General features: G+C 53.2%; 9 protein-coding genes across 9 annotated transcripts; 4 read left to right on the forward strand and 5 right to left on the reverse strand.

Moving 5' to 3' along the window:
* Positions 1–104: 104 nt before the first annotated feature.
* AYO20_11365 (homogentisate 1,2-dioxygenase) lies at positions 105–1,617 on the forward strand (the record flags this gene model as incomplete). Its single annotated transcript, XM_022649617.1, has 2 exons — positions 105–172; positions 255–1,617. 2 exons carry the CDS (start codon positions 105–107, stop codon positions 1,615–1,617), a joined length of 1,431 nt encoding a protein of 476 aa, XP_022494410.1.
* Positions 1,618–1,942: 325 nt separating this feature from the next.
* Positions 1,943–2,884, reverse strand: AYO20_11366 (hypothetical protein; the record flags this gene model as incomplete). The annotated part of the gene is made up of 1 exon (XM_022649618.1): positions 1,943–2,884. The coding sequence occupies one exon, from the start codon at positions 2,882–2,884 to the stop codon at positions 1,943–1,945; it is 942 nt and encodes a 313-aa protein (XP_022494411.1).
* Positions 2,885–3,917: 1,033 nt separating this feature from the next.
* AYO20_11367 (hypothetical protein) lies at positions 3,918–4,247 on the reverse strand (the record flags this gene model as incomplete). Its single annotated transcript, XM_022649619.1, has 1 exon — positions 3,918–4,247. The coding sequence occupies one exon, from the start codon at positions 4,245–4,247 to the stop codon at positions 3,918–3,920; it is 330 nt and encodes a 109-aa protein (XP_022494412.1).
* Positions 4,248–4,687: 440 nt separating this feature from the next.
* AYO20_11368 (hypothetical protein) lies at positions 4,688–5,829 on the forward strand (the record flags this gene model as incomplete). Its single annotated transcript, XM_022649620.1, has 2 exons — positions 4,688–4,837; positions 5,224–5,829. The coding sequence occupies 2 exons, from the start codon at positions 4,688–4,690 to the stop codon at positions 5,827–5,829; spliced, it is 756 nt and encodes a 251-aa protein (XP_022494413.1).
* Positions 5,830–6,676: 847 nt separating this feature from the next.
* AYO20_11369 (hypothetical protein) lies at positions 6,677–7,597 on the reverse strand (the record flags this gene model as incomplete). The annotated part of the gene is made up of 5 exons (XM_022649621.1): positions 6,677–6,747; positions 6,819–7,193; positions 7,249–7,329; positions 7,377–7,497; positions 7,556–7,597. 5 exons carry the CDS (start codon positions 7,595–7,597, stop codon positions 6,677–6,679), a joined length of 690 nt encoding a protein of 229 aa, XP_022494414.1.
* A 1,004-nt stretch (positions 7,598–8,601) lies between these two features.
* AYO20_11370 (hypothetical protein) lies at positions 8,602–9,558 on the forward strand (the record flags this gene model as incomplete). Its single annotated transcript, XM_022649622.1, has 1 exon — positions 8,602–9,558. The coding sequence occupies one exon, from the start codon at positions 8,602–8,604 to the stop codon at positions 9,556–9,558; it is 957 nt and encodes a 318-aa protein (XP_022494415.1).
* A 139-nt stretch (positions 9,559–9,697) lies between these two features.
* Positions 9,698–10,809, reverse strand: AYO20_11371 (hypothetical protein; the record flags this gene model as incomplete). Its single annotated transcript, XM_022649623.1, has 4 exons — positions 9,698–9,803; positions 9,887–10,032; positions 10,110–10,191; positions 10,256–10,809. The coding sequence occupies 4 exons, from the start codon at positions 10,807–10,809 to the stop codon at positions 9,698–9,700; spliced, it is 888 nt and encodes a 295-aa protein (XP_022494416.1).
* A 1,466-nt stretch (positions 10,810–12,275) lies between these two features.
* Positions 12,276–13,387, reverse strand: AYO20_11372 (hypothetical protein; the record flags this gene model as incomplete). Its single annotated transcript, XM_022649624.1, has 2 exons — positions 12,276–12,920; positions 13,046–13,387. 2 exons carry the CDS (start codon positions 13,385–13,387, stop codon positions 12,276–12,278), a joined length of 987 nt encoding a protein of 328 aa, XP_022494417.1.
* Positions 13,388–14,811: 1,424 nt separating this feature from the next.
* Positions 14,812–16,773, forward strand: AYO20_11373 (hypothetical protein; the record flags this gene model as incomplete). Its single annotated transcript, XM_022649625.1, has 6 exons — positions 14,812–14,881; positions 14,953–15,263; positions 15,335–15,501; positions 15,564–15,640; positions 15,706–16,503; positions 16,589–16,773. 6 exons carry the CDS (start codon positions 14,812–14,814, stop codon positions 16,771–16,773), a joined length of 1,608 nt encoding a protein of 535 aa, XP_022494418.1.
* Between the last annotated feature and the right edge of the window lie 1,659 nt (positions 16,774–18,432).

Here is an 18,432-nt window from a genome sequence, read left to right on the forward strand (position 1 = left end):
GTATAATAATGTATAATAGTGGCTCTACCGCTGTGTAGTTGACCGACCCAAAGTGACGAGCACCAGTAGAGTCGAGAAACAAGTACAACCTCCGAACAGAAAGAATGCCGTTCTCAAACTTCAAGACGCCGGAGAAATACAGATACAACACCGGCTTCGGATCATATCAGGAGTAAGTCTACACTGCTTTCTAGCCATGGACCTCTTGAATTGCGAGGCTGAAAAGGAGACAATGAAACTCACACGGCAACCAGATCCGAAGCAATTGACGGCGCTCTGCCGATTGCTCAAAACACGCCCCAGCGGCCGCCGTTTGGGTTATACACCGAAAAGATCTCTGGCAGCGCCTTTCAGGCTGGAAGGGGAGAGAACCAGCAGACATGGCTGTATCGGATTCTCCCTGCTGCGGTGCATCGGCCTTTTGAACCATTGGCGTCTGATGAGGACGGCGACTCCGAAGCCACTGACACGAACTTCAACGCTTACGACAACCTGATTCGCATTCCCACCCAGGTGCGATGGGATCCGTTCGACATTGACGAGAAAGCAGACTGGATTCACTCGATGCGCCTGATATGTGGCGCCGGCGACGTAGCATGCAAGTCGGGCGTGGGATACTTCATCTTCACAGCGGGCCAGTCCATGGACCCCAAGACCGCGTTTTTCTCGACCGACGGCGAGCTCTTGATAATCTTGCAGGCCGGAGTGCTTGATATCAGGACCGAGCTGGGCCACCTGCTCGTCCGACCGCTGGAGATCTGTGTCATCCCGCGAGGCATCCGATACAATGTGTCTCTCCCAGAGGGTCCAGTCAGGGGCTATGCCCTCGAGCTGCACCAGGGCGTGTTTACACTGCCGAATCTGGGGCCCCTCGGGTCCTTTGGGCTGGCCAATACGCGAGACTTCCAGATTCCTGTCGCGTCGTTCGACAACGACACAACCGGCAGCGAATACACGGTCATCTCGAAATTCGGCGGGCGCCTGTTCGCCGCGAAGCAGGACCACTCGCCCTTCGACGTGGTCGCCTGGCACGGCCTGTACTACCCGTACAAGTACGACCTGGGCCGGTTTATGACAGTGGGGAGCATCTCGTACGACCACCCGGACCCGTCCATCTTCACGCTCCTGGCCTCATCCGACGGCGTGGCCGAGATGGCCATCTTCCCGCCGCGCTGGCTCGTCATGGAGAACACGTTCCGCCCGCCCTGGTACCACCGCAACACCATGTCCGAGTTCATGGGCCTGATCCAGGGCGAATACGACGCCCGGACCGACGGCGGGTTCCGCCCCGGCGGCGCGAGCCTGCACAATGTCATGGTCGGGCATGGACCCGACAGCGCGACTCACGGGCGGGCGTCGGAAATGGAACTCGTGCCCCAGAAGGTCGGCGAGGGGAGCATGGCTTTCGTGCTCGAGTCGAATGTGTTGCTCGGGATCAGCGAGTGGGCTTGGACAAAGTCGAGCAAGCGACAGCTGAACTATAATGCTCAGACGTGGATGGGGCTGAAAAGCAACTTCAAGGTCCCGCCTGCCTCGAAGGTGAAGTCGCCCTTACTCGCCGCCGCAGGAGACTCTGAGAAGAATGGAGAAGCAGGGCTGAGGGTCAATGGCCATTAAGATGTGGTCGAGCTGGCAATATTGGTGGTAGGTATTGTACAACTGGGACATTGTGTCAAAAGCAGTCGGACGATCTTGAATGATGGAAAGCTGACGCATAATCATGAGATTGGAAGAGCTGGATGATGCTTTGAATCCTCAAGGCACTCAGGTCGAAAATAATCAACATTTCACAATCATTCCCGCTAGGATGTATATATGAGCGCATCTTTCAAGTATCAATGGTCGAAAATGGGTATTGGTTTCATCCCCTATCATAACGTTATAGGTTTTCGGTCGTAATCCTCTTGTCCTCAGTCCTCAAGCACAAAACCTAGCTCATGGTTTATGTACTTGGGACAATATCCCAGTCCCTTATGTCCAGCACAATCATGTGTCCTGGAGCGTGTCCAATAACGGGACCATCCAGAGCAGCTTGCCGTACCGCTTCTTGTGGCGTGACACCACAGCCCCAGAAGACAGGAACAAATTCTTCCGCTTCGTCGCCAACACCCTGAACGAGTACTGAGCCATCAGGCAGGATAGGGCTGTCTCCAAAGTCCGGCTTGCTGATGTCCTTGATCCCGAGGCGGGTCGCGGCATCCCAACCCCAAGCGATTGGCTCGCCGTGCGTTGCGACATATGTGCGCGTAATGTCTCTGACTTTCTCGATATCTCTTCGGCGGTACGGTCTCATCGACACCACATATGTGGACTGGCTGAAGACTCCGGCCGGGCACAGAGGAAGGGTCGTCCGATACATGGGTACGTTCCTCCCGTGTGCCATGTGGGACGGAATCAACCCTTCGGCGGCAAGTGCGGCCTCGAAACTGAATGAACAGCCGATCAAGAAGCCGACGTGGTCTTCACTCCAGGTCGAGCCGACGTCGCGACAGTGAGACTGTGCCAGCTTGCCGTCCTCGTAGACCATGTACTTGGGAAAGTCGTGGCGAAGGTCGACATCTCCTGCGATCTCTTTGCCGGTTACTCCAGGCACCCATGATTTCAGCTCATCCCATCGTCCCACTTCCTTGGACTCGGCCAGCAGAGGACACGGAACAGGGTTCCTTTTGCATAACAACCTGAAATCCTCTGCAAACCGCGACGGCAACGCGATCAGGTTTGCCTGGACGTAAGTGGGCGCGGCGCCGGATGTCTGCTTGTCGTACGCACCGGTTCTCGCAGCGAGACGAATGCTTTCTCCTGTCTCTCTGGGACTCGGCTCGGCCTTGACTGCTTTGCGTAGGTTTGGCTGGTCGACAGCCTGGTCAAGTGCAATGGGAGCCATGGTGAACAAGGTTGAAGGGATGACAATGGGAACGCCCGCTACCTTTGTAATCGAGATACGTGGTATATCAGCGATATTCTGCGAGTGGCATTCAACAACCCTCTGTCCTGCTATTCTTCTAGACGGAGTACTTGTGTTGCAAACACTCAAGAAATGAAATCACAAACAACTCCTCGTCTCCTCCTTGAATAAAAGTCGCTCTTCTCCGGTACGAGCATACGTCAAAGCCAGAGTGATCGGCAACCTGGCACATGGTAAGCGCTCCGGCGCTGTTCTTTCTCCACGTTGGAGACCGAGACCCCGACGGATTCGACAAGTATCTTTCCTTGCGCATGTCTGCTGCAGGGCGCTGCCTTCCCCTGGTTCGACATGGTGCGGGTCACCAGAGAGAAGGAACCGCTTTCTAATCCGCATCGGCCGCCGCTCAGTTGAGTGCGCAGTTAAACCTGTGAGAGGAGACGCCCTACCTGCTTGTTTGCCATTCGGCGGATTCAGCATGTCTCCACGTTCTTTTAAGATAACTGTTACCTCAGACTGTTAGTGGTGGCTTAGGAATGACCCGAGCAGGGTTCCTTGATCTCGGATTGCGGCTAGATCCGGAACGAGGTTTCCGAGTGAAAGTAGAGGCGTGGGGCACACAGCATCAGTGTGCTGCCCTCCTATTTACACACTCGCGGCTGGGTTGTGCTGGTGGACAGTAGAATACAAGGCTCAATGGGTGTTCTTCTTGAGGCGAAGGAGGAGGGGGAGTAAAGGAGGCGATAATCATGGGTGTTGCGGGTCAAGGAGACACATGAATATACGTGCTACGATTTCCTTCGGAAATGCGCAAGAAGGAAAGGGAGAGATAGTTCCGGCAATCGCTAGAGCAAGCTCTTGTTCGAAATTTCCTGAGTAGTATTTCGGTATTTCCGTAGATTTGTGTTCGATTCAGAGTCGCTGATCACAGCAGATCTCCTGTCTTTCTTGTATGGACTCATGAACGCCCTCTTCTATCCACATCCCTTTCTCTGACGACCACGAGGGTTGTGCCCTAATAGGAAGATTTCGCCACGAGCGGGCCTCCGAGGAAGATTGGCTGTTTGTTGCAGAAGTTAGGGATATCTCCCAAGACCGGCTTTGCGTCTTCCGAGGTCATGGCCGCACCCATCTGCTCGGGACTATCCCAAACCAAAGTCCCTCCCACAACAAACTTGGGTGGCGTGCCGTCTGGACCGGGCTTGTATTCGAGCACCTCCCATTTTACGAGACCGTGTTTCTTGAAGGCATTCTCAACGAGCGGCATGTGCGTCTTGAGGTAGTAATCCAGGTCGAACTTGGTGTCGGGGTCATTTGGGTAGAGGACTGTTGCGTGGAAAGGCATGGTGAGGGTGTGGTGGATGGTTTTCCGGGGGCGGGTAAGAAGATGTTCGTCGCTGAGTCTGAGATCTGATCTTTGCGGGCGTCGTACTTGAAAGGAGTCTGGGTGCTTCAGGGAGAGCAAGGGAGCCCAGCTGAAGTTTATATCAATGTCTCGCCATGTGCGGGGGATTTGCTAGTAACAGACGAGGGGCTGGCTGAGACGCGACATCGACCAGTCGACTCGATCGTCCGTCCGGACGACGCAATGCTCCGACACCGAGGTAAAATGTGATGCTCTGGCTCGCTTCGACCGAGCAGAATCACCAGAAACCCAAACAGTTGCCCCTCTTGGGTCGTGTCTGGGCATCTCCTCAACTGTGGGCCAGCAGAACGCAGTCTTTTGTGCGCTAGCCCATGCCGAACCAACAGCTCTGGACAAGCTGCTCATGTAAAGGCGCCAAGATGCCCGGAATGAAGGATGAATTTGTGCACAAGAAGAACTTCCATGCTTCGTTGTCGCGGGCGAACTCTTTCCATCTTGGCATGTTTTGTGCTCAATTCAGCAAGCGTTTCGACCTCGCCATCCTTCAGCTGAAAACCAAAGGAGTGCGCGTGAGGCGCCAATTCCAGCAGCTCATGTGACGAAGGAATTACTATACATTGGTTCTCGGAGTCGAACCAGGGCAAAAGAGAAGCACAAGGGAGTCGAGAGGGAGGAATGAAGTGCGATGGTGGGACTCCGACGCAGTCAGCCAGCAGAGGATGCACATTTGAGGAGATAGTGCATGCTGTACCGAGTACTCGGTAGCCCTTATCGATAAGCCTTTCTCCACCCAAGATTTTCTTCTCACATTGCGCCTCAGTGGCCTCCGTGCCTCCTCGTCTGGTCAGTGTGATTGCAACGCCAAATCTACTAAAGACTCCGATATTTTTTTCATATGCAATGGTAGGGCGAGAATGTTCTTTTGGAAATCCAAAGCTAACTGAATTACTCTCAGGCTCCTGTTCGTCAACCTGTTTCCGGGAGCGTGCGGCCTCTGAAGTCCATCTTGAAAAAGACGTCCAAGGCTGGTGAAACAAGTGCCACACCAAAGTCTGAACTGCTCTTCCCGTCCTCGAAGAAAGACAAGCGTCGAATTAAACATGCCGAGCTCATGAACAAAGTTGCGAAATCCTCTGCCAAAACTCCCAAACGAAGGCGGCCAAACAAGAAACTTGTCGCAACCCTTGATTCCTTAGCAGCTGCTCTTCCGGATGACGATACACGGGATATTAGTGATGCACATGGGACAGGTGCATCTGCAGGTGACAGGCCTCAAGACCAGGTCAACATCATCAGGCGGAAGAGTTTGAAGTCTCGGCCGGGCGCACTGAAAAGGAGGGAGAAACTCGATAAAGGTGAACGAGATCGATTTGCGAAGAACATGGCGCAACTTGCGGCACCAAGGCCAGCAACTGGAGGCGCAGCCAATCCATCTGGTAACGCTGCCGGTGTTGGAGGTACCACTGCTTCCATTCCGTCGACAAGTGAGAGGTGGGCTGCCCTGAGAGGGTTCATCTCCCAGACGTTGGAGACGAAGCCTGAGTTAAAGAGCGCGACTTGAGAGATGCAACCATTTCACAGCCAGGATCTTAAGGCTTCGAAGCAAACAGCCCCATGTCCACTTCGGCCGCATCATTGAAGAGATAAACAGTCCAGCGGCTACAATATCTTGGCCACGAAGAGCACTTGCGTCTGAAGGAGTGTTGAAAAGCTTCGATAACACACTCGTGGCAAGAAGTGCCGGCCGTGAGCAGCGAGCATTATTGACGAGGGATGGCTCTGAAGCCGTCTGTTAGGTCTGTCTGCATTGCCACGCTCTCCAGCCTTCCCACCTGAATCTTCAAGGATAACCAGGGAGCATCATGTGGGCTTCAGGCTTCACTCTTGACCATATGCAGCCCTTTTCCCAATATCTTCACCACCGAAAGAGTCAAATATCACAGCGAAATGATCAATTTTATCATTATTTTACGCGTTCACTCCGACGCGATCGCATAGAACCTGGCGACACACGGCAATATGAAGCATGAGGTTCAGATCTAGAAAAGCTGACACCTGTCGCGGTTGAGAAGCCGATATCAAGTCCCTATGTCGACACTGCGGCGGTCACCCAAACTAGGTACCAGACAATGAAGGTGTCAACTGCTATCTTTGCGGTTGCGACCGTGGGATTCCCTTTTCAAACTCTAAGCACCATGAGAGTGAACAAGACGTGGCGGTTTTGGAAAAGCCAGGGGCTGCCTGGCGGCAAAATCGCTATGATTCGTGAGAGCTCTTTCCAGAGCTTCGATTACATGTCTGACCCTCAGCTCCGATCGTCAGCAGCAAATTTATCATTCCAACGTCCCCTGAAATGCTTCTTTGAACCTACTCGACTGATCAATTCCACGTCCTGCTCTGGCAACGATTTATTCAAAGCCAGCAGGTGGTCCTGCATCCGAGCCTTCTCCGTCGAAGTTGTCACCACCACAATCTCTTGCTGTAACGCCCATCGTATCAAAGTAACAGCTGTACTTATTCCCTGTTGCTCTGCTATGGACTCCAACTCACTGTCCAGAGGACCTGGAGTCGCTCTGACTATTGGCGACAAGGGTGAGAAGGCAAACGTCTGTATATCGTGCTTCTTGTGGTACTCCCGCAGCTCAGTACGTTGAAGGTACGGGCTCAATTCGATCTGGTTGCACGCTGGCCTTATCCGTGCAGTCTCCAATATTGTCTCGATGTGGGCTTCTGTGAAGTTAGAGACACCGATGGCGCCGACTTTCCCGGAATCGAATATGGCCTCGAGCTCGACCCAAGCCGCTTGGAGATCTGCGTTGGTATTGCCAAAGTAAGGGTGGTGAAGCAAATACAGGTCGATATACCCAACACCTAGTCGATGCAAGGTACGATCAAACGCTCCTTTGATGTCCGACATTGTGAACACTTCATGCTGTTGTCAACTTTTCCACGTGTTGCAGATGGCTGCGAAAACGCTCACCTTTCCCGGTAATGTAGATCTCGGAGACTGGAACGCCGGATTGCTTTATCGCCTCACCGACTTCCCTCTCCGTGTTATATACTGATTCAGGTAAGCAATTAAGCATGACTGTGGTATTGAACGCTCACGCTCAGCTGTGTCCAGGTGACGATAGCCAGCCAGGAGAGCCTCTTTCACCATGTCGACAAGGCCGGTGTTGAGAGTCTCTGGGTCTTCCTTTCGCCATGTTGAGCCGGTGCCGAACGCCAACTGGAAGCTGCTGTCAGTTTGTGATCAGGGTTTGCTGGCCTCATCTTGTTGGACCTACCGTGAAAGGTCCAGTCAAAGGCTTCGGACTGTGACCAAACATCTCTGTTGGAACGTCCGCGAATACTCTGGTCAACGAGCGGCTCCGCTGTTAATGATGAGGGTCAATTGCAAAGACTACACTTACTGCTCCTAGCACGACCGAAATATCTGCTCACGGCGAGTCTTCGCTGGTTCATAAGCCGTTCGCATATCCATTTCTGATTACTCTTCATGAATTTTTGATCCTGGATCCTACACCCCTGATTGGATATCTGAGGGAGACTGATCTTTGTCATGCCAGCCGAGCTAGCGATCAGCGAAGCAGGGAATACACAGATCTACCATCTTATGCCAGGCAGGAGATGGTGTGCAACATGCATCGACAATAGCACATACGAATTTCGTCGGCCAAAACTCGGCTTTCCCTACCCTACTCTGATATGCATATATTACTATTCAACCCGAGACTACTTAGTCACCCCCCTTTCTATTCGCATCAAAGGTTCGATTACTTTGAGCAGGTCCTGGAGAACGCCACTACTCGCAAAAGAATATACCCTTTTGAGTTTCCCCTCTTCTGCGCCCGGCCAAAGTATCTCAACCACTAACCAGACCAGTTTGCTGCAATGAGGTTGCTAGCATGCTGTCTAGCATGGATCTACAAAACTTAATCCAGTCCGATGTCCTCATGCTGGCACAATCGGAACCGCTTCAATACTCATGGCGAGTCTCGTACGCAAGGATTATGGGGCACCACTCACAACATCAGCTCTAGGACTTCCTACCAGCGTCTTCACCTGGGAGGTATATGCAGGTATGATGAGGCACAGGTCAAAGATTGTCGACGGTCCTTGCTTGCTCATCTCAGAGCCGTATGGTTCCTCTTTTGTCAGATTACAGGGCGCTGCCAACTGTCAATGGAAGGCGGAGGCCCTGAAGAATGGATATATATACATCTTTCAATTGCCAGCAATCGTTGTACCAGATCTCTCTCCACCACAACAGACACCTCTATAATTTACCAAGCTTTGATACAACTTTTTCTTCCTCTGAGAACGCCGCATCATGTTCAAATCAATCCTCCTAATCGGCGCAACGGGTGTGGGTAGCTTCGGTGACTACGTGGCCCACGAGCTCATCAAGGACCCAACCCATTTCACCCGCATCGCCTTCTTCAACAACACCTCCAGGCCCGCCGATGAAGCCAAGATGGCCCAGATCCAAGATCTCAAGGCACAAGGCTTTGAAATCGTCGAGGCAGCTGACTATACTTCTCCGAAATCCTACGAGGGCTTCGACTGCGTGCTGATCTTTCTCGGAAACCATGGACTACATCTCCAGCCCAGCATCATCAACGCGGCCATTGCAGCTGGCGTCCGCCACTTCTATCCGAGCGAGTACGGTGCCGATATCACCGAGGGCCAGAATTGGACGCAGCGCTACTACAAGCACAAAGTGCAGACGCGCGAGCACCTTGACGCCAGGGCCCAGGACACCCCGGATCTAGGATGGACATACTACGTACTTGGCCGATTGACGGAATGGGCCGTGATCTCCCACTTTGGCTTCGACAACAAGAACGCGACGGCGAAGATATACGGCACGGCGGAGGGGAGACAGAGCTTGATCGGCGCCGAGGACAGCGCGCGATACCTCGTCGAGACACTAAAAGAGCCGCTGTCTCCCGATGCCAAGGGGAATCGAAGAACATATCGCATCTCAGGCAGCAACCCGACATATGCGGAGATCTTTGAGGTGCTCGAACGGGTCACAGGCAGAAAGTACAACGTCGCATACTTGGACGTCGAGAGCGCACAGCGCGAGGAGGCACAGGCCAGGGATGCAGGTGATGTCGATGCGGAGCTGGCTGCGAGCCATAAATTGGTTCAAGGGAGGGAGGGGACGCTCCTCCCGCAGCCTTGGGACAATGATCGCTTCCCTTGGATCCACCCCAAGGGTGTCGAAGAGACGCTGCGCGAGGCTTTTGCATCTGAGCGAGCGAAGGAGGTGTATGGTCTGTAGGGTAGATGGCCATCATGGCTTTCAGATTGAGGGGGACTTTTGTGCACGCTGCCAACTGACAGCCACGCACAGACGAGTGTGTCCTTCTTGGTTTCTACACAGTTTACCCATCAGATACCACCATCTGTCGGCGATCGTTTCACTCCCGCAGCTTGAGCTTCAGTAGATCCTTCTCGACAATCTCATCCTTCTTGGCCAACAGCCCTTCCATGTCCCACGGCACACTGACATATCGCCCGGCCAGCCTGTGTGGGGTCGGGGTCAGCTTCCAAGCTCTCTTTTCGCTAGCGCAGTATAGATGGAGGTAGGGGTATAACGAAGAACGTACCACTCTCTTCGTTCTCTCGTGAGCCAAACGAGCGTGTCGGCAGGAAGTTCCGGCTCGGCGACCAGAAGGTGGTGCATGTAGTCTGGCATTGTGGTTCCCACCTCGGTCTTGACGCCGCCGGGGTGGATGGCATATGCCAGCAAGCTCTGAGAAGTGCTTTTGCGTCAGCATGTTGACCGGTTCGAGGCGCCGGGGCTGTATAGTGTCAAACAAGAAAGCGTACTTGGTCTCCATACTCCTTCATCAGGAAATCATTCAGCCGGATCTGCGCCGTCTTGGTGCCTTGGTACGCACTCCCGCCGGACCTGAGGATCGTTATCAGCATTTTCCCCCCACATACTCGACGAATGGCTTGGTTGGGAAACGTACGAGGTCGTCAATGCTCCGGCGCTGGAAATGGTGATGATTGTCTTCCCGTTCCCTTTGAGGAGCAACGGCAATGTCGCCCGAGTGACGAGGTATGTTCCCTTGAGGTTGACCTCCCACGTGGACCACCAGTCCTCCACGTCGGTCTCGTGGATGGGCTTCCACACCTCCATCCTCGAGGCGTTGTTGATGACCACATCGAGCGTGCCGAACTCCTGTTCCACGGTCTTGATGGCCTTGTCTACGGCGGCGACATCGCTCGTGTCGACGCGCAATTTGAGCACCTTGGGCGTGTCTTTGCGCCCGGCTTGTTTCGCTGCCTCGACAACTTCCTTGGCCGCGGCATCGAGGTCCGAACGAGCGAGCAGCGCGATCGCCGCGGCGCCGGACTTTGCGAATGCGATGACCGTGGCGCGACCGATACCTTTGCTGGCGCCGGTGACTAGGACCTTTAGATTCGTGGGGTCCCCCTTGAGAGGGTTGATGAACTCGTACGTGTCGTCGTGTCGCGGGGTCACGAAGAAATGGCCTCCTGGGACATTTGAGGTGTCGGACATGTTGCACAAGCCGAATGTTGTCAAGGATCTCAGATATATATGTAGGCAGGTAGGTAAATAGCAAGAATATCAAGAGCGGTGAAGCAGGTCTTGATTTTCTGTCTAGTGAAGGGACTTCAGGATTCCCCGGTCGATACTCACACACTCATATACACTTATATTTATACCTAGATTCATACATTGCATCAATTTCCTCTCCCTACCATACAAATAAGTCGTAAGTCCTTTCCGGAACCGGGTTAATCCCTTGCCGACTGATCAGCCTCGCCCCGCTTTTATTCTGGCGCAAGTGGGAGCGGAGATAACACTGAGCGTCGTTAATTGCCTTAGCAGCGAAGAAAACAAAGACGAGAGATCTGAGCAAGCTTGTTGTCATCTGTCGTTGTCTGTTGGTGATCCAGAGATCTTGCTCCACACTGGTGATAGGAAGGAATTCGACTTACATTCCATTTCACTGGGAAATGTGGTACGGGAAGGATTGCCCAGACGTGGGCATGGCTGGGCGCTTTAGTCATTCCAGCATTACCATCATCACGACCGTCATCACAGCTGCTACTGATGCCAGTGACGGCGCCCACAGGTGTCGTTGGTAGGACGAGGAGAATATCCAGTCTGATATGATGGGCTGATGTAATGAAGAACGCTCGACATGGTACCACTACATGCACATGCTCAGATTCATCAGTGCTGGTAGGTTGAGTATCCGAGTTCGCTGCGGAAATATGTGGAGTCCTTCGGCCCTAAGAACCCACCAGTGATAAACGTCTATATCCGAGCTCGGGTTAGCCACATGGCATGCCATGCGTGGCCATGCCATGCCATGCGACGCTTTAAAGCCGATTGGCGAGGGGCATAACGAGATCTACAGTATCGACTCTGGCAGATCCTTGCCGGTGGTCGTTGACGGCTTTTTATCAAGTTTGCTTTCTCGTGTGCCCATCCTCTTCCAGTGTCCCGTCCAAAGCTGGGACAAGCTTTCTTCCCTCTTTCTCTCCCCGCAGGCCACCCCTCCTTGCTTACTGGGGGCCACCTACTCGTCAGGCACCCAGGCACTCCTGGGTGGTCAGCAGCTGCTTACTTGGGTTAGGGTAGGATCTCCCCCTCCTTACCCTAGTGTACGCACAGTGCGAGAGTTCATTAGTGTCTTTATAGCGAGAATGTTGAGTGTAATTCAGTATTATTATTAGGATATTACAAAGTAGTTGGACGCCTCGGCTTTACATAAGCTTGCACCTCCACCACGGCCCACGGCTCATGGCGGAACCTGATTGCTGCTTGGAAACCCCTGCAAAGCCATGCGGTAAGCGACCGCTGAAGAAGAGAGATGATTTTGAATCTCAAAAGCTCAATCTGATCGCGTAGAGAGAGTGATGCCGGATCAGCGGCTATATAAAATATGTACTGTTTCTTTTTTCTTTCGTATGTACACACTCCTGTCTCCTTGCTCAACTCGGGCCAACCTCTTCCTATTTCTTCACCGTCACCGCATAGACGGCCCCTCCAAGGGTTACGTTCTGCGCCAGCCACTGGTCGATGCCACCGGTTGTTCCCACATACAGAGTTTTTCCGACTTGGTTTTTGCTGATCCACCGGGCCGTGGTCGGTCCTGGCAGGCCGGTTGCGAAAAGGGTGTGGACGCCGGTCCTCAAATCGATCTTGCGGAGCTGGTCAGGCGAGTTGGTGATATAGGCGAACCGTTGTTGGTCGTCAATCTCAAAGTCGTCACAGTCAAGTCCTGTGCTGATCACCGTCACCGGGCCGACCTTGCGTCCCGTCGAAGGGTCGATGGCCACGCGGCCAAAGGTCCCGATGCTGGGGTTGTTGTAGTACAAGGTGCTGCCGACCACGCGGATCCCATTGACGCCGCCCCCTGCCCCATTGGGATCGGTCATTTTGGGGTCGGTGAAAAGTAGTTGAGCACCGCCGTGGACAACATCAACTCCCCAGATGCCACCGAGAGCTTGGTCGACCATAAGCACAATTCTGTTGTTCAGTGCTGCCACGCCATTCAGGAGACTCGCGCTGTTAGGGCCGCTGGCAAGCTTTGTAATGCACGGAGGGCCGGGGTTGCGCAGGTCCACCAGCCATGTGATTCCCGTTCCAGGCGTACACTATAACGATTCAATTCATTAGTCTCATTCTCGTGGAAATTTGGAAATACACAATCTGGCACGTGTGGTTGATTCGCTGCTTGTGGTAATATCAGTGGCGTAGAGAGAAAAGAATTTTTCTTTACCTCTAAGATAGTCATGTCGCAGAACATCGTGTTGGCCAGGAACAGGTCGGGCTGAATATCGGTAATGCTCATAATGGAACTGCCTACGGCGCTCCAGTCATGAAGCACTTGTTGTTGTCCGGTCGCAGGGTTCAGCTGCTTGAGGACAGCGGATGTGGCGGTAGCGGGGATAATCCAGCCGTTTGGACGAACCGCCAAGTTTTCGATCCATACTGCATCTTGGTACTGGTAGACAAGTCGGACCGAAGGGGCAGAGGCGACGTCAGGGGCGACGTCGGCTTGGGGTGTGCAGGAAACTGAGACTGCCAGATAGAGCACCAGGTTCCAGAAAAGAGCCGCCATCACTATTCAAATTCAATTCGTTGTTACAGAAGTTCGGTAAGGACAGGCAGCGAGTTGGGCTCATCTGCAGACTTTAAACTTTGACGAGAAGCTCTCCCTCCAACCAAGGGGCGGCGAGGTTGGAATTTATTGGGATTACAAAGAACTGCGGGGTCCCCCGGAATATTCCCGTGCCACGTGTTTCTCGTCCCCTAGCGACACGCCGGGTGTGGCAGAAGCCATGGGAAATAGTGGGAAATAGTGAGAAATAGTTAGATATCTATCGCGTTAGGAAGGTGCGTACGAGAATGGGGTGGATCCGGTAATTAGAGTGTTAAGTTAATAAAGTTCTGGTTAAGCGCTGGGTTCGGAACACGGAGCTGTACTACCTTACGCGGCATGTTTAATCTCCGGAGTAAGCCCGGGATATCGGAGACCACAAATTTACCTGCCTGGGCAGTTATTCGCCGCCGCTTTGGGGCAGCCGGTTGCAACTAACTAGATTTTGATCGATTATTCATCGAAACGGTGGGGAGTCCACGAGGTAACTGTATGCATCACGTGCAAGAAGCATTTCGGCCAACCTGCCACGACTGAATGAGGCAGAACTTATCACGTGGACCTCACGTGCGCCATCGGCACCCCCACAGAGCACTTAGTCAGCACTCACCTTCTTGCCCCATTTCTACTCAATCCGAAAACGGTTATGGGTTTTGAGGAGGGGAAGATGGTCCTGTAAATATCGTGGTCATTGGGATATAGGGGATGAACAGGACAATCCAGATGTGTAATAATGCTTACACCCTTTTCCATACCCGTTTTGGGTATCTTGTACGAGTAGAATGGCCTGATGGCCGATCTCCGAGCCGTACTCCTGACCCCAAACGTCAATGATGACAAGGTCTAGACTTTATGCGTTGATGCACCTTGATCCTGGGTCTTGAACCCCAAGCTCCCAAGCTCGTCAAGGTCAACTCCTGACTCAAACGAAATCGATACACGTACTATTGGTAGGTATATCCCAAGAGGTATTACCATCCAGGATAACCTGAATCGGTTAGTCTCACTGAACACGCTACTTACCGAGGTATGTGGGGTTCGAGTATTTTCTTCATTACTGACAACGCTTCCCGATACAGAAATGTAGGACAAGTGTAACTCGTCAGAGCTGACTTACATCCTGCAGGGACATTGCCGCAGTCTGATGAATCCAGGTCTGGCAAACGACCGCTGACGGCCAACCCCACACGCTGCCTCTGGATTTCACGAATGAAGTGGCAAAGCCACGCGCAAAACCAGCATTGAGTAACTTGACAGAGATTTGACTCTGGTGAGATGGCTGCCAAAGCAGGCGAAGGTTGCCCGCCGCTGATCAGGCAGGAAAAAGGGATGCATCCACCATGTCCATGCCGCCACCACCACATATGGTGTTCTGGTTATAAAAGATGGCATCACCTCTTGATGCGAGCGCTCCTGAGTCTGCAGGTGGCACTGCAGAGTCTTCTTACTATCCAAGTGAGAGGAACACTTCCAAGAGTGACCTTTGACAATGCTCTGGTCTTTGGCTCTCGCTATCTTTGCGGTAGGGTTGTACCTCTCGCTCGGGCTCAAGGGTCAATGGCCCGATGGACCTCGAGGTATCCCGCTCGTCGGAGTCTTGCCGGACAAGAAATTGACTCTCAACCAACAACTCACCAAACTGGTTCCTCGATATGGGGACTTCTTCTCCTTCAACATGGGCCGCTCCAAGGTGCTGGTCCTCAGCAGCCCGACCACGATCGAGGACCTGATCATCAAGCGAGGACAGAATTATTCGTCGCGACCGTCTCCATCCCCCCAGGCAAAGATCATTGCTTCGGCAAGGATGGTGCAATTGGAATATGGTGACCAGTTCAGAGTGGGTTTGGCATCTTCACCCTGTCACTACCCACGAATCGAATTATGCCTGTACTAATGCATCAACTCCAGAAACATCGAAAACTAATTCATCGCCTGCTGGGGATGCAGAACGCAAAGATCTTCCAGCCCTACCAAGAATACGAAAGTCGACAGACGCTGAAGAACATCTTAGAACATCCTGACGCATTCTACACAGAGGTCGCACGATATTCGGCCAGCGTCACTTTTAGTCTCCTGTGAGTTGGGGCCACGGTTCCTCCAAGGATTGCATCAACAGACAGACACTCACGAATGGCAGCCTAGGAGCCCGTTTCACCAGTAGCGACACCCGTATCCCAGAAACTATCCGCTACGTCGCACTCGACATGTTTCAGAGTATGATCTTGTAGCTTAGCGAGTCGTTGAAGAAAAATACACACACTGACTTGGTGGGATCTCAGAAATCCGTCCGGGGTACTGGTTGGCCGACTGGATCCCGGTGCTGAATTACCTTCCCGACAACCTCGCACCGTGGCGAGCAAAAGCACGCAGAACCTTTGACAACCTCATTGGGTTCTGGGGCATCTTCTACGACTCGATCGTAGAGCGGATGAAGAAGGGTGACGCCCCCGACTGTTTCCTCACACGGTTCCTGGAGAGCCCCGAGATTGACAGTTTCTCCGAGGTCGAAAAGCGCACGATCCTCTCGGAGCTGTTGGGCGCGGGCTCCGAAACCACGGCGACCACGCTGCAATGGTTCTTCAAAGCCTCGGTGGTATATCCCGACTTTATCAAGACGGCCCAGGAGGAGCTGGACCGCGTGGTCGGGCGTGACAGGCTGCCGCAGTGGGAGGACCGCAGCGAACTCCCCTACATCAGCGCCGTCGTGGAAGAAATCCACCGGTGGGCCTCTGTGGCGCCTCTCGCCTTCTACCGCGCCACCAGCGAGCCCGACAACTATCGAGGCAAGACGATCCCGGCGAAAACGACCGTCATCTATAACGTGTATGCCATCCACCACAGCAGCGAGTACTACCGCGACCACGAGGTGTTTCTACCCGAGCGATTCTTGCCGGACAGTGATCCTCGATACCTCCCTCGACGTGCACACGCTCCCATGCATTATGCCTTCGGCATAGGGAGGAGAGAATGCCCCGGGAGACATGTCGCCGACGCGTCTCTGTTCATCGTCATCAGTCGGCTCTTGTGGGCGTTTAACATTGACCAGGGTAACCACCCACGTCCCAGCGACGAAGTCGGTAAGTCATATCCCTTCCCAGATGGAGTTGTTACATGAAACACCGCAAGCTTGGCAAGCGCTGACGGTTGTCCTGTCTTGTCTAGCCGGGAGTAACCCGCTCTTCAGACCCGTCGCGTTTTCGTGTGATATTACCCCGAGGAGTGAGAAGATTGCAGACAAGATCCGTGCCGAAGCCGCAGTCCAGGACCCTGCGCTACGAGTCGAGGATGCCGCGCAGTACGAGGAGAGGGTGATGAAATTTGTGAAAGAGCAAAAGGTTGGGGCGTGATGCCCTCAGTAAGCATTGCCAATGAGGGGGTCAGGGGGAGCAATATATCGGGCACAGGGAACACTATCTAGATACTCATTTGAATGAACGAGACATCTCAACGGAGGGACCGACCACATTATGGATACAGTTCAGAGGCCTATTCGTGGTCGAACGGCCAGCCGAAAGATCTGGTTCAGCGGCGCCCGTGCAACGACGAATGCTTCACGTTGGTCTCATCTTGTCTCGCCCCGTCCATTGCAGCAATTTCTCGTGTTCAGCACCATGCAATGCAATGCCACACCGACACAAACAATATCTACTCGGTGAAAACCAACCCGCGTTTTTCTGCAATATTGGAAGAAGGCAGGTCTGTTCAAGCCTGGCCAAGGGCATTGGCGAGGGTAAGATTTTGTCTTGATCCTTGGCTGCAATGTGGCGAGTACCTCGTACTCGGTACAGCACCCTGATACACTCTTGTCGTAGGCCAAGGCTACGGCCCCCCTAAGGAAAGACCCGTTTGTCCAAGCAAAAAATCAAGCTCATCTCCTGCTTGGAATACGTAACGACATGTGATGATTTCTTGTACCGACTCTACATTGTATTTTGTACATGGTAGAAAAGTGGTGAACCGCGACGAACTTCTAGGCTGGAGATTGTCAGTCGGTTTAGGGCTGGACGAGAGGGCCGTTGATCACATGCAGGGCCAGCCACCGACACTAACGTTCGGAATCGGGGGTGGTGTTCCCAAGTTCCCGATTTCTCGAGTGTTTGAGAAACCCCGTGGGGATCCAGGCATCGTACTTGTATACCTAGGTACCTAGGTAGACAAATCAGCTGCCTGAATCTCCGAAGGTCTCCCCCAAGTAAGTGAAAGGTTAGTGCCAACCCCCTCAGCGAGGTGTGATGGCGATGGCGTTGGGTGGATTCCTTACCTCGGTAGGCACACATCCCTCCCCTGCATGCCGGGGAGGACATGATCACCATGTCTCTGCCGCTTGCCCTCTGCCTCTATACGAGCTACCTAGCTCGTGTCTTCGTACACCTAACTCACCTCAACACCCCTTGACCTTGCTCTGGCCCGTGCCCTTGCGACAAGTACATCGCTACAAGGACGTCACTAAGGGGTCAAGGTCGCAAACTTGTGAGAACCGCAGCCTGGCAACCTGGTTTCTCCGTGTTCGTTGGTATCTGTGCCAAATCGGATCGATAAACCCGGTCGAGTGTCTATCACATGTGCCTATCTACTCATCTATCCACCTGTCCTACCAATGAGACCCATCACGAATCCCCGTATGCCGGACCGAACCCGAAGCCCTGTCCAGGTGTCGTGTCCATGTGACAACTACGAGCACCAGAAGCTCTTCGGGCTATTGCAACAGGCGCAGTGCACAGAGCACAGTGTCAGGAAAGATTGGGGAAGTACATAGATTTGTAGTTCGGTCGATTCTCTAAATGGCCTATAGATCCGGCCGTGGTTCTATAGACATTATCCTCTCTTTCCTGGCTCTATACTCGTACTCTGTGCGGGTCTGAGCACGGTTGAAATTCTTATCCCTGCGTCCAGCCCGGCTGTAGTCCGATTCTCCTGGAATGATCAACGGATGGCACGAGCAAAAAATGTCGATCCAAACGCACGAGTAGACTAAGACACATAAATTTTTAATTTTTTTCGGGGGG

The sequence above is a fragment of the Fonsecaea nubica genome (genome assembly GCF_001646965.1).
Source record: "Fonsecaea nubica strain CBS 269.64 chromosome Unknown Scaff149, whole genome shotgun sequence".
Classification (NCBI taxonomy): domain Eukaryota; kingdom Fungi; phylum Ascomycota; class Eurotiomycetes; order Chaetothyriales; family Herpotrichiellaceae; genus Fonsecaea; species Fonsecaea nubica.